Below are 26616 nucleotides of genomic sequence, written 5' to 3'. Positions count from 1 at the left end.
CACACGTTTCCACGAGCCCCGGCAAAGTGATTAAGCAGGAGATAACATGCTGACTCTTAAGGTGGGAATACTTAAGCGGAGCATCCCGCAAAGCATACTGGGTTGCGCGCTCGGCCGACTGCGTCAGGTATTGCGAGGCCGTTGGTCCTCATCTGTTCTCCTTCCTTCTGACTAACTAATCTTCATCGGGTCTGTGTGTATGTGATGGCACCTGTCGTAATACAAGTTAAGATTGTAGAAGATATAACGGGATAAGTCTGCTCTGTGTGTGCTTTTGTAAATTGCTTGCCTTTTGTCACACCCCACAAATTCCTTGCTATCCCTGCTGTACATAATAATAAACCCCATTCACTGTGCCACATACCTTTCCTTGCTTGATTGTAAGTAAATGCTTTGTATCAAAATGTTCCCAGCTCGTTTTCGTCTTTTCCTTCATTGGTCCAGTATGGTCAATATCCTAGCCTAGCTGGGACGTTATCCCCCAATGATCTTTTTCCGAGCCGGTACGTTCTTGGCAGTTACGCTCGGCTGCATCTGACCCGGTTTGAACAAGGCATACCTAGGGCATGTCCCCCGGTAATTAGATCACGTGACCATTAGGTAACCGGTGTCCAGTAGATGGAGGATCCTAAGTCACGTGGTTGAGTTATTGGCGTTCACGGTCGATTAGTGACCCACTGTGCCACGGAGTCATCCGTGTGTGACGGCTTGCAATTCCGGAGAGTCAGGTGGGAACCAGAGGTAGCTTTCCCCTCCTCGTGGCCTTCTCGCCCCGACCCGGGTCCGCCACATGATTGTGCAGTTTGCACTGGAATTTCCTCATTTTAATCCTCGAGGCAATATCTCTCCAGCTTTTTTCTCTCGTTTACCCAAGGCTTATAATGGAGCATGTCCACAAATTGCATGCAGGATGAAGACATTCTTAGATAACTTTATACTTTTATAGGAATTATGTAGACATTGATAAACATTTTACAAATACATGAAACCTGGGATTGAAAGAGCCAGGGATTCAGATGGGAAGACGAACAGACAAACAGTTAGCCTAACATGCTAATATATATAATTATTTGTATACATTATACCTCATCTCCCCCCCCCCCCCACCCCACTTGTTATCCTCACCAAAGGAAGAGGTATTGCATTAAGGTGCGTTTGTCTGTTTGTCTGCACAGAATTTTCGTTTTTCTCCGCAACCGCTTGTTGGATTGAGATGAAATTTTCACCATTGGTATGACTACTTATGCAGAATGTTTTAATGATAATTATGATGTCATAGGTCACGTGGTGTGGCAGCTATGTTGGAAAAATGGAAAAACTTTGGACCTCTGTATCTCTGAAACCGCACCAAGAAAAAAAAATTGAAACTTGGTACATCACAAGTACTCCTGGGGAATGAGTGCGTTTAAAAAAATAAATAAAATTATGTCATAGGTGCCCTCGTTATGACTTTATAATTGCAGATGTAGAACGCCACTTTAGATCAGTATGAAAATTTTTTGAGGGTCATCGAGGGATAAAATGGTCCACAGAAAAACAATTCATGATGTCATCGGTCACGTGATTCGGCCACCATATTGTTAAAAAAACATTTTTTTAAACCTTCAAAAATCTTCTCTGAAGTGGCTGAACAGATCAAGGTGAAACTTTACATATATGACTGCCTGTCCATGAGGAACAAAAGGTTCACAGATATGATGTCATAGGTCACATGGTTTGGCAGCCATATTGGATTGATGCACAAACCTATAAAAATACACTACTCAAAAGAAGTCCTGGTGAGGGTCTGCCATCTCCGATTGCTCTTTTTCTTGTTCATACGATGTATATAAAGCTTAAACACCCTCCTTACCTTTCTTCTTTGTGCATAATAAATAGATTGGCATTGGCCCTTTAGCTTTCGCTCCCTATTTCACATCTTAAGTTGTAGCACAATTTATTTCCCACTAACCTTCCATCTCTTCTTCATTCATTGCCTAGGTATCTGTCCTTGGAGACCATCCACTCTCCAGCTCACTTGGATCTCAACTACAGCAACAGTTGATGCAGCTGCGCACCACCCTGGCAAACAAGCTCCCACCACGTGTCCTGATCCCTGCAATCTCCCAGGCCTATTGCAGTCTTCTTGAGTCTGCCCGTGAGGTACTGGGATAAAATGAACAATACTGGGACTTCACTTTTATTCTCGTCAATCTTTAACACTTAATTGCAGATATGCAATTACATGTTGTTAGGGTTCTGCAAATCAACACTCCCCCAGCAATGGGAGCCACCACACAGCAGATCCTGTGGTAGGTTATTTATTATTGTTCCAGACAGTCCTTTCCCTATGTTTAGTGGATTACAAAGGGGATATGCGTTGTGTGGGGTTCAGGTAGGTTTTTCCACACTTTTTCCCCCTTTTTCTTGCCTTTGCTTTAAAACCCCAATCAGGGGCACACGCCAGCAGCTGGGAGAAAACCTCTTCTTCGACCAGCCAACATTCAAAGGAGAATGAAGTGGGCTGACGAGATGGCTAATAGACCCTTGGAGTTTTGGCAAACTGTCATTTTTTTCATACGAGTCCCAATTTACTCAATTTTCTGAGAGTGGACACGTTTGGATCTGGAGATTTCCCAATCAAGAGTTCTCCTTGAACCGATTGGAGACAACTGTCAAACATGGTGGTTTTTCAGTGATGGTGTGGGGAGCAATCTGGAGTGCTGGTTGGTCAGAGCTTGGGGAGTGTGTTGGAAACATCAACTCAACGATATACATTTATATCTTTGATGGATTTCTCTGTCTTCTCCACTGCTCAGATGGTCAAAAAAACACTCTGTTCATGGAAGATGGAGCTCCATGCCACACTGCAAAAATGACCAAAGAATGGCAGGACAGAAATGGGATCAAGCGACTTCCATGGCCAAGTCAATCTCTTGAGATGAATCCCATTGAACACCTCTGGGCCATATTGGATCGAGCTGTGCGGAAAAAGTCCAGAAAACCAACGTCACGGGCAGAATTGCTAAACCTTTTGTGGGAAGCCTTTGCAGAAAAACCACAAGAGAAACTTTTTGAACTCGGAGAAGCTCTCGTGCTTCCCCTCATGGCGAACTTTGAACTCGGGCCACAACAACATGTTTATGCATTCAGGTTTAACTATTTGATTGGGTAGTTTGTCTGCACCCCCTTACCTGTAGATGTAATGTCAAACTGCAGGTATTGCTTTGCAATGGGCATGTAAGTGTTCTGGTGTTGGGTGGATAAAATAATCTAAATGGTGTGCTATTATTAGTTGGTCAGTGAGGAATAGAAGAATCCTGTATTGTGTATTGTGAAAGTGCCTTTCCTCGTAAAAAAAAAAAAACAAAAAAAAAAGTTACTGTTATTGTTATTATGTAAGATAGCTGCCACGGCTTATTTTAAATGAGAAAATGGTCATCGGCATGGCTGCGGGAGGCGGTGGATTGTGGATGAATAAGTGCTCGATGAACAGAATTTCCTTTTCCATGTGCGATGTCTTTTTTACACGTCCTATTTCATCTCCCTCCTTGCATCACCCTTTCAGTTGAGCTTGGGTTCACTCATGTCTTTGCTTCAAGATCACATCAGTTTCCTCAGTGCTGAGGATTTGAATGCTCACCTTTCCACGCTTTCATCATTATTCACCAAAGCTCTCGACTACCGTTCCACACACAAACAGGTAATGGAACACAGGTGACTGAAACTTAACTGGAAACAAATGAAATTTTGTACAGAATTATTTATTTATTTTTTAAATCCCACTTGTTCATCTTGAATGATGTTAAGGCCCAGTCACACCTTGACGTTTTAGCCAGCAATGACAACGTATTAAAATGTATGTAAAACGCTGGCTTACGTTGAACTTTTGATGTTTTTTTTTTTAAAGATTCGGACGTATTCATAACGACTTGGTCTTATGCACAACATATTAGTAACGGACACAGAACGTTTCGTTGTGTTATAGATAACTTATACCAATGAATGCTGAACCTGTTGTCGGCCTTCACAACCGATGCCCAACGATAGTCTAACTTAGGCATAGCGCGCTGCACGTATCGCCGACGATGACGTGGCGTAGGTTATGAAAAGGCTGCCGCACAACGATTCAAATCATAACCGCCGCAGAAATGGAAGTGTCAACATCGCAGTCACACCTTGGCGATCTTGCCAGCGTATGCCGACCTCTGAAAAATGTGTCTAAAACGCTGGTGCACGTCGAATACGGTATGGGTAAGTTTGGTATGCGTGAATAGAACGCTAAAGTACGCTATCATACGTCGTATTAAATGGAGTACGTCTTGTAATTTTAAACATGTTGAAAATTTTACGACGTACTCGCCATATGACGCACGCTCCGCATGCGATGGGAATAAGTTGTACGCACGATATGCGACCGTTGACACACGTTACTTGTAAGGTGCTCATAAGTCGAAACACGTCAAGGTAATGGTTAGCGTCAGTGTTCCAGACTCCCGGGTTTTTTTTGTTTTTTTTTTCTTCGGTGTGACGGTGTTCAGTGTACAGTGTGGTTATGATTTAAATCGTTGAGCGGCAGCCTATTAATTATATTATATTATAACCGCACTAGAAATCAAAGTGTCAAAATTACCATCATACCGAAGGAAGGAAGAAAAAAAAATAAAACCAGGGAGTCTGGAACACTGACGCTAACCATTACATTGATGTGTTTCGACTTATGAGCACCTTACAAGTAACGTGTGTCAACGATCGCGTAACGTGAGTACAACACGTAACTCATAGGTTAGAAATAAGTTTTGGGTACGCTAAACATTACCTCGACGTGTTTCGACTTATGAGTAACTTACAAGTAACGTGTGTCGACGTGTGTCAACAATCGCGTGACGTGCCTACAACTTATGGCCAGCGTTATGCGGAACGTGTGAGTCATACGCTGGCATAAGTCTTTAAATTTCAATCATGGAAAATTTGAGGACAACCGAAAAGTACAACGTTTAAAGCCAGCGTACAACGACGCATGGCAGTGTTTTTCAGCGTGCTCTCAATGTTATCAAAACTTACCCATAACGTATTCGACGTGTACCAGCGTTTGAGACAAATTTTCCAAAAATCGGCATAAGCTGGCTAAAACGTCAAGGTGTGACTGGGCCTTTAGTTCATGTTTTCTGAAATGAAATGATTGGCTTGAGGACCAAAAGCAAAGTTCATGTTTCTCTGCCTTAATCCTGACATTGTGTTCACAATGGTCGAAGCATCATTGACTCCATGTGCTCCAGGGAGGTGCTGACTCACACGTGCTGTTATGTTTCTCTTTGAAGAAGCTATAATAACAACCCTTATTATAACAGGAAAAATCAAATCTGGTTTCACGTTTCATATCAGTGTGACCCACTTTTGCCTTGAGAATTGCCTCAACTCCATTTGGGGTTAACGTCTCCCTCGCGTTTACTTTTTGGAAACATGACACTTGTGTTAAAATTCGACCAATTGCCACAAGTATACATGAACACAGTAGTTGAACACACGACTCGAATGAAAAGTTACTTTTTAATCTGGGAGCGGAATCACCTCTGACTCAACACTTGATTTCTGATTCTGATCCGTACCCTACTCTGTTTGGAGAGTTGTAGCTGAAGCAGTTTCTTGGCAAGGATTAAACAGGCTTGCTTGCCATTTTCTTTCGAGCGGTAGTTTGGGCAGGAATTTGTAATTTGTTCATGGTCTTGGTGATAGCTTGCCAACTCTTTGCGAAGGACACCGTGTCCACGTCCACCAACTACTGTCGGCAGATGAGACACCCGTTTAACGTGTGGCCGAGGGACGGCACACGCTGATTAATCGCCCGACCTTACATCATACATCGGGTCGACCAACCCACAAAGATCAAATCAAACCGAAGACCAAGAAGGAACCCAAAGAAGTAAAGAGCAGTTGGAATAATTCGGAATTGGCTTCAGAAAGGATGACCACACAATGTTCATTAAATCCGCACACCACAGAACACTCCTTGTGAAAGCAGAGGCCTTAATGACCGGTTTTCCCTTATTGGTGGCACGACGACACACTGGTACACCATAAAACAACACCTTAAACCACATCCCCTAAATTATATATTATTATTATTATTTATTGCGAAACTTCCTATTTTTTTTTCAAAAACCAATAAAGACGGCGTAATAAACAGTTTTTTTTTTTTTTTTTTGTATACCTTGGTCGAGGCTCGTATGAGAGCTAACACACAACTCACAGCAGGAGGCATGAGACAAGAGGGGTGGGAGTGGAAGGGACTAAACAGTGGGGAACAGACACATTAGGTGAACTGTGGAAGGGAGAGGGATGGGGATGGGACAGGGAACATGGCGAAGAGAAGATGGACATTTCAGGGACTTTCAGGAAGAAAAGCAGGAGAAATGAAGGAAGTGGGCTTGGGTGGATTATTGGGGGTAGAAAAGATCGAGGATTTGGATGGGGAAAGATAAGAGGTGGTGGTGAACAGCTGTTTTGAAAGCCTGCAGGGAAGAATGGGAAAGAATAGAGTGAGGAAGTTTATTCAAAAGGCGGGAAAAAGGAGGAATGAAAGAGTGAAGATGAGCAGTGATTCGTGATTTTGGTAGTTTTACCAGAAGGGGGTTGTTGGCGGACCTTGAGCGCCCTGTGGAAATGTGGTGGGGACAAATCGCAGAGAGAGCAGGGGGGGCAAGGCTGGAGAGGAGTCGGTAGAAGACAGAAAGACCACCGACCAACCTGCGGTGATTGAGTGAGAGGCCCAAAGACTCAGCTTCATTGCGGGAGATGCTGATGATCTTAAATGCCCTGGTTTCGACAGCGTGAAGCCGAGAAAGGTGGGAGGCAGGAGCACCAGCCCAGAGGGGAGAGCAGTACTCCATCAGGCTACGGACAAAAGCTTTGTAAGTGGTCAGGAGCTCAAGAGGGCCCAGGAAGGACTTAGCACGACGGAGGATTCCCAGTCGGCGACTGGCTTTTGAGGCGAGGTTGGAAATGTGACTTTCCCAGGAAAGGTCATGGCAGATAGTGAGACCTAGAAGCTTGAAGGAAAAGACTTCTTCCAGAGGATTGTTGAGAAAGTGGATGGGGGGGTTTTGTAAACGGTCCTTTCGAAGAGACATAGTGAGAGTGTGAGATTTGTCTGGATTGAAAGACATGTTCCACGTGTTGGACCAGTTTGTGATTTTATCCAGATCTGCAGTGAGTGAAGAAGCTGCTGCTTGCCGGTCTGAGGGATGACAGATGGTACGGCAGAGGGTGGAGTCGTCGGCAAAGAGAAATAGAGAATTTTCCAGAGAGTCCGAGAGATCATTGATGAAAACCAGAAAAAGAACAGGGCCCAGAACGCTACCTTGTGGAACTCCAGCCTGCACAGGAAGAGGGGATGAAAGAACTCCATTTAGCGCCACACGTTGACTGCGACAGGAGAGGAAGTCTGCGAGCCATGAGTGGAGATGGCCTTGAATACCATGGGAAGAGAGTTTGGTGAGTAGGGCAGGGTGCCAGACTGTGTCAAAAGCACGTGATATGTCCAGGGATACGGCTCGGATTTCCTGTCTGGCATTGAGGACCTCCATCCATTGATGGGAGAGCAGAAGCAGCATATCTAGGGTAGAGTGACCTGGTCTGAAACCAAATTGATGATTGGAAATCAAGCCATTGGAGAAGAGGAAGGATTTCACGTCTGAAGCGATGATGGATTCCATAACCTTGCTGATGATTGGGAGAAGGCTGATTGGTCTGTAGTTACAGGGATCTGTTTTTGCACCTTTTTTATGCAGGGCAGTGATGTTAGCAGATTTCCAAGCAGATGGCAGATGACCTTGGGCAAATGAGAGGGTGAATAGAACAGAGAGAGGGTGAGCAAGAGCAGAAGAGCAGGTTTTGTGAACACGTGGGCTGATGCCGTCTGGACCGGTTGCAGAATCTGACTCGAGGTTTGAAAGCAAGCTCTCCAACTTGTCAGGAGAAAAGGATACAGAGTCCAGGGACAGTTGGGTGCGACTGGGTAAGGTGGGTAGAGATAGTGATGGGTTTTGGACACAAGATTTAGCTGCAAACACCGAGTTTAGACATTCAGCTTTATCACGTGTGGAATCAGCAGTGCGGCCATTTGAGGTAAGGGAGGGATGGAGGGGGAACATACACCAGAAACAGATTTGATTAAACGCCACCAGGATTTTGAGGAGGGAGAGAGGTTTGAGAGTTCAGACTTGAGATGAGAAAGATGTTGTTTTCTGGCTCTCCTGAGGGTAGATACACACTTGTTCCGAGCTTTGTGGAAAGAACTGAGATTGCCCTCAGTTGGGTTTGCTTTCCATGAGGCAAAGGCAAGTTGTTTCAGGACAACTGCCTCGCCACAAGCTTCAGTAAACCAAGGGCGGGAGGAAGGGTAGGACAACTGAACACGAGAGGGGATAAATCTGTGCATGAGGGAGAGCAAGTTTCTTTGAAAGAATTCCCAGGATGAGTTGATGTTTGAGAAAGTAGTAATAGGAGACCAGTCTGTAAGTTTGATGGCTGCTCGGAGACCCTGCCAGTCGGCTTGAGTGAAATGCCAGACTCGACGGCGGTGAGGTGGTTCTCTGATAACAGCCAGAGAGATGTCCACTTTAACAAGGACGTGGTCAGAAGAACCAATTGGAGCGAAGGAAGAGCAGCAGATATTGTCAGGGAAATTTGTCAAAATCAGATCCAGAAGAGATGGAGTACCATTGGTTGAGATCCGGGTCGGGAAGTTGACCGATTGAGTCAGTCCCAATGAGTCGCAGAAAGCTTTTGCTGAGGTGCCATGACAGGTGAGAGAGGTACCCACACCTAGCCAACTGGCGTGATGACAATTGAAGTCACCACACAAGAGGAAGAGAGAGTTTGGATGAGAAGATAGAAGATGGTCCATGTTTTCGGATCGTGAGGTGTAGATGGAGTCATCACTGTAAGTTTGTTTTTGTCTCATTTTTTGTCTCATTTTTGTCTCTCACAGTTTGTCTCATTTTGACAATTCCTTTATTTGCGTCATTGTTGATTTCCTTTGGCACTCTTCCCTTTATTCTGCATTATCGTTTGCCTTTTCACGGAACATGGGCAACACAGTGCAACATAGAATTAGCATAATGGGCCCGTAGAAGTCGGTATCATATATTTGTTCCAGGTAATACTTCGATTACCTTCTGTCACTTTAAATCTCCAGGATCCGCTGGAAATAGTTGGTGAAATTGAGGGTCATGTGATCGACAGCCTCAGCGCCTTGGTCATGAAGCTGTCAGAAATGACCTTCAGACCACTTTTCTTCAAGGTTGGTAGATCCTTGGTCCTCACTATTGTTCTCTTTTTACAAGTTTAATCACATCAATGGCCTTGCGCCAATATTCGTTCTTCTCTGCCTTTGCTCCTTTGTGCTTTTCCATATGCTTCACGGTTCTGCATTATCCATGTCTGCATTGCTTCACGTGTTGTTCATCTTCTGATGACATCTACTTTTAGAAATATTTTATTTTCATTTCTCACTTGCTGTTCCCTTGCTCTTCCTCCGCAGCTCTTTGACTGGGCAGCTGGTGAAGGCGCCCCACGACATCGCTTGCTTACGCTCTGGCGCCTCGCGGCCTGCCTTGCCAATCGCCTCCGTGGACTTTTCTCTCTCTTCGCCGGACACTTGGTTCAGCCCGCGGCTTCCATGCTCACTTGCTTGTGCCGCACAGACTCTGGTAAGGCATGCATCTCTTGCCTGAATGTGTTTGAGACGTGCCAAAGGAATAGAAGAGTTGTCGTTGAATTACAACAAAATAGTAAAGTTATTGGCAGGTGTCCACCAGTTAGTGTATTTATAACCACTAATTTGTCTCAAGATTTTGATTTTGGTTTTGAATAGTCGAGGTTTTCTTCAAAAAAAAATTTCAGCTATTATTTACGTAGTAGTTAACGGGATTGTGTAACGGTGATTTAATATGAATGGATGTATGCATGTAATAAATGACGGTGTGAAAATACATTTTTGACTTCACACGTAGATGAAGCATGTACGTTTTGTATCCATATTAGGCCGTGAACCTTTGACCTCTCCTCCTCCTCCTCCTCCTCCTCCTCTTCTTCCTCCCTCCATATACGAGTCGTGTAAATATCAGTCGCAATCAGTCAAATGCATGTATATTGGAGAGACCAGTGGAATCTGTGGAAAAAAAATTCTTACTGTGTTTGTCAGTTTGTGCGTGCGCACCTGTCAGATTGTACTGTATAATGAAATTCTACAAAAAATTTTTCCTGAATCTTCATTTCCAGAGGGGTCCAGTACAATATGGTGATAGTGTTCCACGTCCAGTTTTTAATTCCATTTTGTTTCCTTAAGAGAATACACCAGAACCAATTGTCTCATCATTTTTAGCACATTCGATATCAAAGGTGTTTCAAAAGTACTTTAGTCATAAAACAATTGCACCCCGATCTGGAATCCATTGGTTGAACTACCCCCATTAACTTGGTCTTTTGTTCTTTGTTTTGCTTGCCAATCAGATGAGAGAAAGCTTTGGTCTGAATCCGAATCCTGCCTTTTGCTGAACTCTCTGCTCTCGTGTCTCCATTCCATTTTTCTGCACGACACGCAGCACTTCATCACAAAAGAGCGTTCGGACACCCTCACCGTTCCCCTTATCGACCAGGTTTGTCCACAGGTTTATTATCTCGCGTGCATGAAGTGAAAAGCGGGGTTAAGCAATTGGTTCACGTTTTTCTGTCTGTCTTCAAATGGCAGGTTTTTTTGTTTTGTTTTTGGTGTCTTTTGGGTCATGGTCTTGGCTGGTGGAAGAGCGAGGACACAGAACAGATCAAGACACACATAACAAAGGAAACAGCAGGAGAAAGGGGAAATGCGAATAGCAGGGCAGGTGGGAGGAAGTAGACAGACAGACAAACAAGGTATGCAGGCAAAGATGAGGGTTAGGGAAGAACGCAAGGAGTGGACAAGATGGATACATAAGCAAAATTTTTGGAGGGTGGCAGTGCTTTAATGGGTGCAGAAAAGATAATGGCTTTGGATGGGGGATGACCTGAGATGGCGGTGAACAGTTGTCTTGAAGACCGAATGAATGACATTGAAGCGTGGAAGGTGATTCCATAGGTGGGAAGAGAGGAATAAATGCGTGGTGGTGAGCAGTGGTTCTGGATTTAGGAGGGGGTTGCTGGTGGATGGTGTACATCCTGCAGATTTTTTTTGGGGGGGGGGAGGGGTGGGCAGAGCATGGAGAAGGCAGAGGGTGTAAGACAAGAAATGAGGGGGAAGAAGACAGATCACCAACCTGTCTGCAATGGTGAAGTGGGAGGCCCATAGCCTCAGTTTCAACATGAGAGGTTCCAATAATCTTGAAAGCCTTGGTTTCCATGGCATCAAGCAGAGCAAGATGTGAGGCAGGGGAGCCAGCCCAGATGGGAGAGCAGTACTCTATAAAGCTGCAGATGAAAGCCTTGTAGGTGGATTGGAGCTCAGGTGTGCCAAGGAAGGACTTTGCCCAACGGAGGATGCCCAGTTGGCGTCTGGCTTTAGAGGCCAACTTTGAAAGGTGGCTTGCCCAAGAGAGATCATGGCTGTGAGTGAGACCCAGGAGTTTGAATGACTGAACTTCCTCAAGAGGATTGTGAAGAAAGTAGATATGAGATCCTCTGCCAGACAGTTCTTTCGGAGAGAGATTGTGGGGGTGGGAGATTTGTTAGGATTGAAAGACGTATTACAAGTGTTTAACGAGGTAGTGATTTATGTCAAGGTCTGAAGAGAGGGAAAAGGCTACTGCCTGTCTGTCTGAAGGATGAGGGATGTCATGGCAGAGAGTGGACTCATCAGCAAAGAGATAAAGAAGATTTTTCAGTGTTAGTGAGATAACTGATGAATATTAAGGATAGAATGGGGCCGAGAACACTGCCTTAGGGTACTCCAGCCTTGACGGAGAGGAGATGAAAGGGTTCCGTTGAGAGCCACACGTTGTCTCAGAGAGTGGAGGAAGTCAGTAATCCAAGAGTGGAGTTGGCCTTCGATTCCAGGGGCGGACAGTTTGGAGAGCAAGACAGGATGCCACACTGTATCAAAAGCACGAGATATGTCCAGAGACGGTCCTGGTCCCATGTCTGATGTTGAGGGTCTCCACCATTGTTGGGAGAGAAGAAGCAGCATGTCCAAGGTGGAGTGACCAGGTCTGAATCCGAATTGATGATCTTAGATGAGGTTGTTGGAGAAAAGGAATGTTTTATGTCAACTGCGATGATGGATTAAATGACATTTAAATGATGGATTAGGATGACAAATGATTATGAATAGTTTATCTTTTAATAAATGATGGATTCAACTTTGAACCAATCAATCGATGGGCTCAAAGTTTCTGTATGAAGGCAAATTGATAATCTGTGTCCTATCACACAGCTGGCGAACACACTGGGTGGCGAGGAGTTATATCAGACACGCATTACGGACCTGCTCGTGCCTTGTATTGTACAGTTTGCCATCTCTCTTGGTGATGACTCTGCCATGAAACCTCTGCATCAGCAGATACTCTTAAAAATGCAGCACACTGCATCTCAGGTACCCTGCTTCAAATGTACCACATCGACGCACCTGATTATCAACCATCTTTTTATCTGTTTGAGTGCTGTTGGCCAGGATCATGGCCCGAGTCATTGTTCAACAATCTGTATTGTTTGTTTCTATTAAAGTGTTTGTTCATATGGTTGCTTTGAAAAACAAGACGTTTTATTCAGTTTGCCTGAAAAAATACCATTTTTTTTTTTTTTTTCATGTTGCATGCTGGAAAAATTCAGCACTCACAGTTAATAAATAAAGAGTAATGATTCCTTATTTTATCCCTTCCTTTACTTTTCTGCTATTAACTGATAGTGGTTTGATGTTTTCTGAAGGTCTTGTACATATTTCCTTCTACCTGTGTGACTGTACCATGTTTACCATGTTTGCCACATCCTTGCTGCAGGTGCGGTTTGCTGCACTTGTACAGCTTCTAGAATTGGCCTCACGACTTCGTGAGGATTACATGCCTCTGCTACCGGAAGCTGTCCCATACCTGGCCGAGCTTATGGAAGGTTTGTGTTGTTGAAAGATAAACTCACACATTTCAAAATCAGAGCTGCTCATCTACACTACTCTGATCAGGGCTCTCAGGAACAATCTTCTAAATTGCTTTCCTTTCACACACCCTTCCTTTTCAAAGGTATTTCACATCAGAACACACCTGAATGAAGACCACTATGTGGTTAAAAATGTTGCACATAAACCCTTCCATTCCATGCTTTGGCTTTGGTTGGTGATGCTTTTTTAAAAAGAATGCAGAATAAAGAATAAAAAAAAGAATAAAGAATAAAAATTCTTTAAAAAGAATTTTAAAAAGAAAAGACAGAAACCACCAACCTGTCTGCAATGGGAAAGTGAAAGGCCCATCGACTCGGCTTTATTGCAGCACATTCCATTGATCTTGAAGGTCTTGGTTTCCACAGCGTCAAACTGAGAATGGTGCGAGGTAGGGGTACCAGCCCAGAAGGGAGAGCAGTACTTCATCAAGCTGCAGATGAAGGCCTTGCAGGTGGATTGAAGTTCAGGCATGCCAAGGAAAATCTTTGCATGACAGGATGCCAACGAAGAAATGTATTTTTGCGTGAAGAGAGAGAGAGAGACACACACACACACACACACAGAGACAGAGAGACAGAGAGACAGAGAGAGAGAGAGACAGACACACACACACAGAGACAGAGAGACAGAAATAAGAGAGAGAGAGACAAAGAGAGAGAGAGACAGAGACAAACAGAGACACACACAGAGAGAGAGAGACAGACACACACAGAGACAGAGAGACAGAGAGACAGAGAGACAGAGAGACAGAGAGACAGAGAGACAGAGAGACAGACAAAAAGAGAGAGATACAGACAGAGACACAGATACATATATATATATATATAGAGATATTTTAAGAGAGATATTTAATGATCGAGAAGTTTTAAAACTTCTCCACCTTCTGAGCTGCAAAAGAGAGTCCAGGAACAGTTGGTATGACAAATTGGGGTGGGACTTCGAATGAGGAGTTGTGGAAACAAGATTTACCTTTTGGCTTTTGGAGAACTTTGTTTTTAATATATAATGATCGGAGGGTTTTTTTGTTGGTAAAAATCTCAGAAATAAAAGAAACCAAGTTTCAACAATTATAATTTTGTTTTTAAACTCACCTTTTTCATATTGCACATTCATTCCTCTTGTCAGACCATCGCATACCTCAAACTGAAATGTCTGAAGTTGGTCTGTTCAACTCGATCCATGATTACAATTGAATAAAGTCGAGAGAAGGTTGGAGGGAAGTGTCTGTTGAAATGTTTGCAGATGACAATGAGGAAGTGGAACAACAGTGTCAGAAAGTTGTCCGACAGCTGGAGATCATCCTTGGAGAGCCACTGCAGAGCTACTTCTAAAATCTCGACTGGAGGGATTGGATGTCATCCGTGCAATTCTCCTTTTGACGTTACATGCTATTTTTCTACAAATGTCCACAAAGACTGATGCCATGAAACAACCAAAATGTTTTGAAGCACATGTCCTTGCACACAATGGACATGATAGATCATGATTGGTAAAAGTGTAAAATGCTGCAATCTTCGATTAAAATTCTTTCGATTTTGGAGTTGCTTTTCATTTGATGACCGAAAGTATTGACTCAAACCAGCAGTACATTTATAAGTCTGTTTAATGGTGGTTAAAGGAGGGAGCAATTGTTACTCCTTTTGAAAACTACAAACAATTGCACATACATCCGTTTTAGCCTTATCGTTTCACGTTGCAGAGAAAGGTTCATTCACAATGTTCTCGTTAGAGACAGAACTGAGCCATCTTGCATTTTGGAACATGTTTGTAGCCAATGATGAAAATGAGATTTTGCTGAACTTTTGAAAATGGTAATTATAAAAGTTACAGAACTCGACAGTCCGTTTCAAAAAGCTGAAAAGTATTAACAAAGCGTGTATGTGTGTGTGTGTATATATATATATATATATATATATATATATATATATATATATATATATATATATCTTTATATATATATATATATATATATATATATATATATATATATATATATCTTTATATATATATATATATATATATATATCTTTTAAATTACTTACCCAAGTTTTAAAACTTCAGAAATAGAAAAGCCATATTTATAATCGAGGCTTGCTCGATGCTTATCCATTTAACATTCAGGTGAGGCCTCATCACAAAATACCCATGAAATGTATTGTCAAACGGCAAGTGTCAAAGACACAGCTTGATATCTCGTAGCAACAGTTTCTTTACTTCAAACAACTTATCCCACAATTAAATAAACCTCAATAACACGAGGGCCATGTACCAGGAGACAGATACCTGGTCTTGAAAATGAACCCTTCAAACTTTGTTGGCTGACTAAACGTTTCATATTTATTTAACCATTCTAACGACATCGACTTTATTTTCAGTACCACTGCTTCATTCACCTGTACAAGTTAATCTTTGGCTAAACTAGTGCATTGGATTCAAGAGTACTGAGGGTGAGTTGGTTGCAAAGTAAAGTATTAGGAATACTGTATGCCTGTGAATAGCCTCTTGGTGGAAATTTAAGGATGGTTGTTGGCCACCACTTTGGTAGCACCGGAACAGTCCTTTCAGGGCGATAGAACTTCAGATTTTTTCCGTATCTTTGACTTCTGCAAAAGAAACATTAACACAAGTGAAGATAGACAAATGTTTTACAATCATGAACCATGAACAACATGTTGGACAGAATTTAAAATTGGGGTTTGTGACTATTCATGATACATGGAGTCCCCGACTGAAATTGGTTACATTCCTGCAGTCAGTTCGTAAGTTGGTTGGTATGCAAGTCGGAAAATACTGCTGATTAACCCTATAATATGTGTACATGTCCACTATCAAGTCACTTTATACAAAATGAAATCATTTTCCCTCAATATATATATATATATATATATATATATATATATATATATATATATATATATAATGGAATAGGCAAAGCCAAGAAGCGAACGTAGAATTCTTCTTACGTTCGCTTCTGACTTTACCTATAACTTGTTCACAACTGTATATGCAATTTCCGGTTACTTCGGCCTGGATTCGGGATCAGCGATCAAATAATGTAAATCACGATAAAAAAATATTTTTTGATGTTGCGGGAGATATCTTTATTAAAATCAGTGGAGGTAATATACACCATGTCTGATATTTGGGTCTTTCATGTCTCCGACAATTCCTTCATCTCCCGGGACGCATCATTCCCCATGACAAAACCAGAAGCAAAAGGGTCATGGCTGACGACACGGATTCCAAATTGTTCGGGTATTGTGTTGTTGTTTCCTATTCTCTCATGTGCATACGTTGAGTATGAAGCTCACTACGTTCGTTATGAGTAAATAAATAAACACTTCTGGTCATGAATAAAAGAAATTAAAAGTTCCGGAAAGAGTTTCAAAATCACTCCCGGTAATGTTAAATACGAAATACTAAATAAACACTTCCTGTCATGAAAAAATCACTTTCAGAAGTATAAAATTAACTTTGGGAAAAAAAAAATAATTGAATAAATAAATATATAAACACTTCCGGACATGATCTCCCGGTACGCATCATTCCCCATGACAAAAACCGGAAGCAAAAGGGTCATAGCCGACGACACGGATTCCAAATTGCCAGGGTATTGTGTTGTTGTTTCCTATTCTCTCATGTGCACGCGTTGAGTATGAAGCTCACTATGTTCGCTATTACATACAAGATGAGGATGGCTATCCATTCGTCTGTTATCTGTTACGTTGATTGCCTGTGCCATGTGATTGGCTCCTGGAAAGATTGAATAATGTATCATACAGGTTTTATTAAAAACCGATATTCGAAATCTGATTTCATATTTGACAATTGGAAATAATGGCCTAAATAATTATGTCAAAGTCTGGAGTGAAATCGGAAAAAATTAGTAACGATCAACTTTCTTCTCACCCGACATGATATAATTACATAATAGGGTCCGTGGAACCGAGGTAAAATGGCTCAAATTCATTTTCCCACTCCTTCAAAGGAACAGTACTTATTGTACGTCTGATTTTATTTTACACCACCCAGGGACACCAGTGGAGATCTTTAAAGATTCAGATTATACTTTTATCTGTGCATCTTTAACGTATAAATACAACACAGAATCACAGTTTGTTTTCAGTGGACCTTCAATGAATCAACATTCATGATGCGTTATGAAGATACAACCGATGTGTGTGTGTCCTTCCTATGATGGACATTAAACTGGGCGATGTCCCAACATTAGATAATGGACGTTAAATATCCTCATGGTATCCTTCACAAGGAGCGGGTGAGCTGTCGCCAGCACCATGGCCAAGTTACAAATTCCTGCCCAAACGACTGCTGAGAAGGCAATGACAAACCACACAATACAACGTCTGTTTGTTTGCACATAAGTTTCGTGTCGCTCTTCCACGAGCCTGGTCTGGAAACAAAAAGTTATTGTGTAGCAACTGTTCTACTGGCTTTATTGGCCGAATGGTCTCTTTCTGTGTTGAAGTTGCTTGGAAGGGAAGTCATCTATTATATATTGTGAACCGTGGTATCTGTCTGTGCGTTCGTCTGTCTCCCGTTTACGGTGGCCACTTCTCATGCTGCATTGAAAAACTCAACATTCAATTTTGAAATGCCGTGAGAACAGGCAAGAGTGACGATGTTGAATCTTATTTCATAACCAATATATTTTGCCCTCTTTTTCAACAAATGCAACCTCCACCACCTGATGTTGCACCACCATTTTGTGGTGGATGATGTAAGTCGCTCAGAACTTTGGCTTTGAGCGACACCAAGATTGCAACACAATTGACCTTTTTTAAGTCAATGAAATATATTATTTAAATTGAGAGATTAACTTAAACCTTTCCCGTCACTTGGGACGAGTACTCTTCCAAGTAATAAGTAAAATACAACAATAAGTAATACAATAATAACATAAAATATATATTTTTAATGTACGTTAGTAAAATGCTTGGCAATTTATTTAATGGACGTCTGCAATTGGAAAGACGAGAGCATCATCACCAAGTAGTGGTAACCAACTCTTCATTGAAGGGTATCTTTGTGACGTGAAAATACACAAAGCTTGTGTGAGCTATATTTATGTGGGAGCCGGATGTATCAGGCAGACGCGGGTTTCAGAAGGTGGAACGGAGCCCTCTCACGTCTCAAAGTATCCACCTCTGTGTAGGTTTGCACGTATATGTGTGTGCGTGTGAAAGTTACTGTTGCTGGATGCTATCCCCACACGTGGGTAGGTTTCAGGAGTTGGAATGGAGACTTACTGGGTCTCAAAGTGTATGTGTATATATCCACTGTGACCACTCGCTTGCATTAGCAGGAAATGGTACGAACCCGACACCTCTCATCCACGGACATTTATCGTATATCCTATATTTGTGTTCAGGATCAGAACGATTATGGACAACCATTTTGTAATTTCCACTCTTGTTTAAATGCTGAAAATAATCATTAAAAGAAGATTTGAATTCGAGATTTTGCGTAAAGGCCCTGTCACACCTTGACGTTTTAGCCAGCGTATGCCGACGTATGAAAAATTTGTCTAAAACGCTGGCACACGTCAAATACGTTATGGGTAAGTTTTGTATACGTTAAGAGCACGCTGGCATACGTCGTAGTACGCCGAGCTCGTCGACAAATTTTAACATGCTTGAACTTTTTCGACGTATGCCAACGTATGACTCGCACGTTCCCCATACGCTGGCCATAAGTTGTAGGCACGTTACGCGATCGTTGACACACGTCAACACACGCTACTTGTAAGTTACTCATAAGTCGAAACACGTCGAGGTAATGGTTAGCGTCAGTGTTCCAGACTCCCTGTATTTTTGTTATTTTTTCTTCGGTATGACGGTGATGTTGACACTTCGATTTCTAGTGCGGATATAATATAATATAATTAATAGGCTGTCGCTCAACGATTTAAATCATTACCGCACTAGAAATCGAAGTGTCAACATCACCGTCATACCGAAGAAAAGAAAAAAAAAACAAAAAAAAAAAACGGAGTCTGGAACACTGACGCGAAACATTGCCTCGACGTGTTTTGACTTATTAGTAACTTACAAGTAACGTGTGTCAACGATCGCGTAACATGTCTACAACTTTTGTCCAGCGGATGCAGAACGTGCGTCATACGCTGGCATATGTCAAAAAATTTTCAACATGCTGAAAATTTATCGACGTACTCGGCGTACTACGACGTATGCCAGCGTGCTCTTAACGTATACAAAACTTACCCATAACGTATTCGACGTGTGCCAGCGTATTCGGCAAATTTTTCATACGTCGGCATACGCTGGCTAAAACGTCAAGGTGTGACAGCGGCTTGACACTTCGATGTCTAGTGCGGTTATGATTTGAATCGGTGAGCCGCAGCCTTTTAATAACCTATGCCACGTGATCGTCAGCGATACGCTGCCGCGTTATGCATAAGTTCGACTATTGTTGGGCATAAGTTGTGAATGCCGACAACACGCTCAGCATTCGTTGATATAAGTTATCTATATGTTATCGAAACGTTCTGTGTACGTTACTAATACGTTATACATACGTCCAACTAGTTATAAATACGTCCAAAACTGGAAAAAACATCAATAGTTCAGCGTACACCAGCGTTTTACATACATTTTGATACCTTGCCATACGCGGGCTAAAACGTCAAGGTGTGACAGGGCCTTTAGTAACGGCAGGTTAAAAGTGCTCGGACAAGCATAAACTGCTCACTGAATATGCACACACAGCACACGTGTGAAAGGCCTTGTAAACATTCATAATAATGTAACTCCAAAAGTCTCGTATTGCCAATCAATGAAAAGTTAAATGTTGCAAAATTGAATCATGGATCATTGACATATTAACTGTGACTTCTTAAAGGATGATGATAAATTAATTTTTTGTTCTAAGTGGCGTGTAGCATTCTTATGGAATCACCATCATCAGAATCCCTGGCTCACGTGTAAGGTACATTGATATCTATTTGCCCTGCCTGCACTATCTGTACAAACATGTCTGAGGCTAAGATTTGTGTTTAAAAATAAATAAATTTAAAGTGTAATTATATTTTGGTGTTCCAAAAGCTCAATGTTTGAGGCTTTTGATTATTATATGAACTCGTACGGGCCCGTCGGGGCGGGCCCGTAGGTGCATAAACGATGACTGGATTGGGGCATTATTTCAATTAGATCGGACCAACCGTATCATAAATGGCCATAACTTGGGAAACACCTGGGAAACATATTCAGGTCCCCAGGGTCAATTGTAACATCATATCAAATGAAGAAGAATTGTGACGCTCCTCTCTCTCCCCTCCTCTCTCCCCCCTCCTCTCTCCCCCTCTCTTGAATTGTGACGCCCCCTCTCTTTCACCCCCCTCTTACCGCCCCTCTCTAGCCACTCTCTCTCCCCCTCTCTCACCCCAAGTCTCACCCCTCCTCTATTCCCCCTCCTCTCTCGACCCTCTCTCTCGCCCTTCTCTCCCCCTCTATCCCCCTCCTCTCACCCCCACTCCCGTCCCCCTCTCTCGCCCCCTACTCTATCCCCCTCTCCCGTCCCCCTCTCTCGCAGATATTGGTCGACACATAAATGGCCGTAACTTGGGAACTGCTCGTCCGATTAATATCAAACCTCGAAAAGGCACATCCGCGGGTCCCCAGCAATATACCTGTCAAGTTTCAATTATATTGGACCAGTGGTTGTCGAGAAACGGCGGTCTCTCACACACACACACACACACACACACACACACACACACACACACACACACACACACACACACACACACACACACACACACACACACACACACACACACACACACACACACACACACACACACACACACACACACACACACACACACACACACACACACACACACACACACACACACACACACACACACACACACACACACACACACACACACACACAATGCTGGAATTATAGATAGATGTGATAAATAATCAGTGATGGGTTCCCACTCCACCAAAGGACAAAGTTGTAGTTGCCATCTATCAAGTTATTTTGTAAATAAACAGGAAATTTTGCCAAGTTTTTTTTCTTCGAGTTAAAAGTGTGGATCGTTATTTAATGTAGTATTTAAAATAAAGACAATAAGAAAAATACAACAACATTGTTGCAAAGCAAGATTAGACTGAAAGACATTTTCAGAGTAAATTTTCAAACAAATGTAAGCAAGGGGTTGATGAAGGAACACCAACCAGATAATAGTCTTTAAAGTTGCAAAATGAAGGAGTGGACATGTCTGAGTGAAGACATAAATGTGTGAGGAAATGTACAAAAGACAAGCAAAGAAGACATAAAATATCATAACCCCCATTGTTTTAGTAATTTTTCTGCACGGAGTCAAAAGCCAAGCTCATATTTATGTACAACTAAAATGGCCGCCAGTCGGCCATCTATGATCAGATCACAAAATAAAGTGAGATGCACGTGTATGCCATCATGTACTGTGCTTGTGCCAAGTTTGAACAAAATCAGACCATGCATGTCTGAGAAATGGTTACCACGTTTAAGTAACAAAATGGCCGCCAGTCGGCCAACTTGGATCTGATCTCAAAAAACAAATGACGTGCATATGTATACCATCATTCTTTATCTGTGCTCCAAGTTTGTAAAGAATCGGTAAATGCTTGTCTGAGAAATGGTTGAGGATGTTTGACACCGGGTTTTTGTTTTTTTACAACTAAAATGGCCGCCAGCCAGCCATCTTGGATCTGATGTCGAAAAAAAAATAATGACGTGAGTATGTATTACATCATGTGTTGTCTTTGTGTCAAGTAGGAATAAAATCAGTCCCCACATGTCCGAGATATGGTTGCGGACGCTCACACGGACACGAAAATCGAGACCAAATCCATAAGCCCCCCTTCGGACCAAGTCCAACCTGGGCTAAAAAGGAGATAAATGTCTGAACCACTTTTTAAAAACATTAGGAGAGATTCAAAGTGGCACAGCGCCCTTCCAATAATTGTTAATTTTGTTAAACTGAAGTGAGAAATCACCTTTCGGTAAAATTGAGGAAGAATTAATTACCATTTTAACTTGACGAACTAAAATAAAAGCTCAGGTTTCTTTGTTGCCATTCTTGATTCCAAAACTATAGGCCAACATTAACACATCTCCTCTTCCTCCTCAAACAAAACAAGGTATTGATACTCGTCTCCTGACCTGCCGGCTTTCAGCTGCACGCGCGTAACCCCGTTGGCCAATGTCGGATTGTACTCGAAAGAAAAAGGCAAATTTAACGATCGTTCAGAGGGGTGAATTTCGCAGATGTCTGCCGTCTGCACCGTGAAGCCAGCCCAGAGGAAATAGAATCTTTCTACATTTCAGCTCACCAGTAAGAAACCACATATCTCAAAATAACCAAAACAAAGAGTTGTAGAAATGTGGGTCTTGTTGATGACGTCATCGCATTTCTGGTGAGGGGGCAGCGGTTGGCGAGCGATCTATCGATCTGTGGATGGTTGTGCACAAGCACAATACTGACCCCTCCACCCAGTCACAAACATTGCCTGCCAAGTGTAAACTGTCTACAAAATGGGTGTTCCACTCCACATGAAGATTTGAATAATCCTAACCCTAAAATCATACAACATGAGGGTTAGGACTGCCAAAAACGAACTTCATAAGGAATGCATATGGTGGTTTGCCATTGCTTTCCTGTCACAGGGTACAATCACACAATGGCTTGCTCTTTTCAAAAGCCACCAAGACATTTCACATCCACAGTCTAGTGTGAATAGACATCACCTTCGGTCGACCTCCGAGAGGTGAGCATCCTTTGTGATGCACGGTCCGTGTTTGTGGGGAACAAAGAGTCTTTGCAATCGGCTCTTATTGCCGTGAATCAAACCCACCCAAGAGGGATGAGTAAACGAGTGGTTAACTCATTATTTTCACTTTACCTCTTCTTTTAAAAGCTTATGTTTTGAAGTAACATTTTTCACTCATTTTTTTTTTCATAACATATAGCCTCAAACAAGGTTTTAAAATGTCTCCTCAAAAGATGACAGTTTAGTGTGTGGATGTTAAGAGAAGAGGAGGAGAACGTAAAGCAGGGTGAAGTACCAGGCTGTCGGCTTTCTTGCTGCTCAAGCTGACTTTGCTGTCTTTTTCCACTTGGGTCTTGTAACTCGATTGAGCTTTCTTGAGGCTGCAATGCAGTGTACAATCAATCAATCAATCAATCAATCAATCATCATGATGTAAAGCACTGGAATGAATCAATAATCATTTGGGGCTGCTTCAGCAATCAAGCCACTGGAGTATCATACATGACAGAAGATCACATGAATGCAATGGTACGAGGAGGAGGATAAATCAGGACATTTTGAACCACACATGCCTCCATCAAGAAAGATGTTCGGGTCCAATTTATTTCTACAGTATGACAAGTCACTCGAAGCAGAAGACCAAATCATCTTTGAAGAGAAGCAAAGGTACATTGTGTTTGCTGTTAATAACGTTTTTGGTATCTCTGGCACCCCCATCCACGTTCACAGCTGGATGGCTGGAGTAGATTCAGGAAGCATACATTTAATTAACAAAGATCCTCCACAACCTCCACCTTGTATAAGAGAAATTCAGGCAGGATAGCCTGGAGAGAGTTGTGTATAATTGCCTTTGAGTTGTCGAGCCTGGGTTCGAATTTTAACTTGGCTATAAACTCTCATCCTGGTGTTTCACAGGCACGGCGAGACATCAATGTGTGTTCTGTCCCTCAACTGGACGTTATGCTGGCCATTCGGTCTGCTGGTATTAGTTTGCGGACGTGTCCTTCGCAATGATTAGACGGGCTATCGTCGGCACCCTGGGCAAATTCCAAATTCCTGCTCAAACCGACAGGGGCACAGCCGTACTCGCAATAAGTGATGCTACCCACCGCCATGTGCTGCATACAAAAGAAGAAGAACAACGCTGTGTGTGAGAGATCCTCCAAAACCTTCATGCCGTAAGTGAGAGTGCAAGCGATTGGGACACTTAAGCAACCCGAAGTGGTGTTTGCTTCTAGTTGCCATGCCACACTTCTCTTCCGGGACGCTACTTGAATCTTCTCACAGCACATCCCGAGTGAGCTCCGAAAGGAGCGAAAACCCGGAATGGCACAAATGATGTTGCAGTTAAACTGCTAATCTTGGACGGCACAAAAGAATGCTTACAGTGGACATTCAATCCTCCGAGGCCTCCTTCACTGGAAATTATTGCAAAATATGGCTTTTTACAACCGTCTGAAGGCCACATTAGGCGGTGGGCCAGAGAATCGAGGGACCACATGCAAACAGGGCTCACTGTCACATGGTTAAATGGAAACACACCCAGTATTTAACATTACACAAGCCGATGAGAATGAATTCACCTCCAAATAAATAACCGTGATTCACCTTCAAAAACAGTGAAAACATTGCATTTTGATCCACCACCACCACATCAATAACTACCATGGCCAGAACCCAAATTAATCCCACTTCTTGTGGGGCTTGGCCACATGAGTTTTTCCTCTTCACCCCCCCCCCTGCCCCAACTGTGATGAGCATCCTTTCTCTGACATCCCCACCTCTACTGTCCCTCCCCACCCCCACCTTCCACCTGCATCTTCTCCCCCTACAAAGTACATCCATACTGAAGGCCTGCCTGATGACATACTCCCTCATCCCTCACCTTTCTCAGCACAAGCCTTAACCATCATACAAGCCTCCTTTATGTTCCACAAAGCCCCGTATGACTGCTCATTCCTCTTCCTTTCCCCATCAGTCCAATAAACATCCAAATGTCGATCCTCTGCAGGAAACTCTGCTTGTCCTTTCTCACGGTCCAGTCCTTTGCTCCATACAAGAGAACTGATCTTGTTACCATTTTGTAAATATCTACCGTTAGCCTTAGAATGTTCGAGATAAATAACTCGTACAAAAGCCCACCGAAAATGACGGTTGGAATTATTTTATTTGAAATATTCAGAGACTGGACGATATGATGTTTTGTAGCAAGAAAAAGCGTTATTTTAAAACATTACATGTACAAATGTTACCCTATTTTCTTTATCTTCTGGGACCTTTCATTTCGAGGGTACAGCCTCTTGAGCATGCCAAAGCCTGAAGCCTCTGCCTAGCGTCAGGTCGGAGTATTTTCTTTATTTATTAGACATCGCACGTATGTAAATGAACAATCGTTTTCCTCTGCACGCGTTACACATCATGTACAGCAAATTTCACATCCCTGTGTCTTGTATTTATTGGTTTTTTAAACGCTTCTGTACACCGCCATTGATGCCCGGTTGCAAGTCACCATCTACATTTCCAAAAGAAGAGACGTAATTCCTCTATCATGGAAAATATTTTTTGACTTTTTTATCCTGAAAAAATAGACCGTAATGAACACACAGTGGTGTTAAAAGATTGGCCTCTAAAACCTTTCTTAAATCATCATTTTTAAGGGGGACAGACGTCACACAAATGAGGTTCCGTGAGGACTGATGAAGGGGACACATCGGCCATTTTGGAGTTAATGCCATATAGCACTATTTTAACCCTTACCCTATCATCCCAGCCTCTCATCATCAAATCATTAAAAAATGTCACTTACATCACTCCTCCTTGCGGGGCCTCAAATACACAAACACACATTGTGTTTTATATGGTAGATGTTTTACACGCCGGAATATCTACTCACCGTTCCTTTATTACAATCTTGCTCTCTCTCTTCCACCACTCCTTGAAGTCCACAGCAAACTCGTACCATATGGAGAAAAACTGGCTTGGAGTAACTTCCTTTTCTCCACTCCTGGGTTTCATGCAAAAATATTCGGCCATAACCAGGAAACTGCCAAAGGAAAATACACAGGAAAAGGATAATCATCAGCTAATTGTGGCACACAAGGCGATACGTGTACAAAGCACAAATGTGAACCACCTTGACAGACAAAATACCGTACCTGGCATGAGTCTCTTCCAAATACTTGTGTTCCATTTCACAGGTAACTTTAGCTGAAAGTTAAGTGGGCACATCGGAGTCGTTAGCTTTTGTACTGTATTAACCTTTCCACAATTAACCTTTCAAGTCATGACGTGTGTGTGTGTGTGTGTGTGTGTGTGTGTGTGTGTGTGTGTGTGTGTGTGTGTATGTATATATGTGTGTATATATATATATATATATATATATATATATATATATATATATATATATATATATATATATATACATATATATATACATATATATATATATATATATATATATACACATATACATATACACATACACATTGAGAATTAGCCTTGTGGAAGAGCTAGTACACTGAATGCATGACGACGTAACAGGACAAAAGGAACAGTGGGGGTGGGGGGGGGGGGACAACAAGAGCAAAATCAAAGACCAATATAGATGGAGACTTGGACAAATGAATGCTTTTTTTAGCAGTCGGAACTGCTGCTAAAGGTCAATTCCGCATTTTAAATGTTGAAATTTGGTTCAGAAAAAGATTCCAG

At 42.4% G+C, this 26616-nt stretch overlaps 2 protein-coding genes across 10 annotated transcripts in view; one reads left to right on the top strand and one right to left on the bottom strand.

Annotated features, from left to right (window-relative positions):
- Positions 1-14645, top strand: part of HEATR1 (HEAT repeat containing 1) — a 160368-nt gene extending 145723 nt beyond the window's left edge. For all 3 annotated transcript variants that reach the window (XM_085851860.1, XM_085851861.1, XM_085851858.1), the window contains exons 38-45: positions 1981-2142; positions 3548-3682; positions 9179-9283; positions 9524-9692; positions 10495-10640; positions 12389-12547; positions 12951-13059; positions 14348-14645. In XM_085851860.1, coding sequence (XP_085707986.1) covers positions 1981-2142; positions 3548-3682; positions 9179-9283; positions 9524-9692; positions 10495-10640; positions 12389-12547; positions 12951-13059; positions 14348-14436 — 1074 coding nt within the window. In that variant the 3' untranslated portion in view covers positions 14437-14645. The remainder of the gene's footprint in view (positions 1-1980; positions 2143-3547; positions 3683-9178; positions 9284-9523; positions 9693-10494; positions 10641-12388; positions 12548-12950; positions 13060-14347) is intronic.
- A 45-nt stretch (positions 14646-14690) lies between these two features.
- Positions 14691-26616, bottom strand: part of LOC147014156 (formin-1-like) — an 87343-nt gene continuing 75417 nt past the window's right edge. For all 7 annotated transcript variants that reach the window (XR_015050664.1, XM_085851866.1, XM_085851867.1 and 4 more), the window contains 4 exons: positions 26064-26115; positions 25802-25951; positions 23204-23288; positions 14691-15708 (listed from right to left, as the gene is read on the bottom strand). Coding sequence is in view for 6 of the 7 variants with exons in the window: in XM_085851866.1 (XP_085707992.1) it covers positions 15667-15708; positions 23204-23288; positions 25802-25951; positions 26064-26115 (329 nt within the window). In the remaining variant the exon portion in view is untranslated. The remainder of the gene's footprint in view (positions 15709-23203; positions 23289-25801; positions 25952-26063; positions 26116-26616) is intronic.

Source organism: Eptatretus burgeri, chromosome 13 (assembly GCF_056783735.1).
Source record: "Eptatretus burgeri isolate ZD-2024b chromosome 13, Ebu_testis_v1, whole genome shotgun sequence".
NCBI classification, from domain to species: domain Eukaryota; kingdom Metazoa; phylum Chordata; class Myxini; order Myxiniformes; family Myxinidae; genus Eptatretus; species Eptatretus burgeri.
This window is presented reverse-complemented; position numbering and strand designations above follow the sequence as displayed.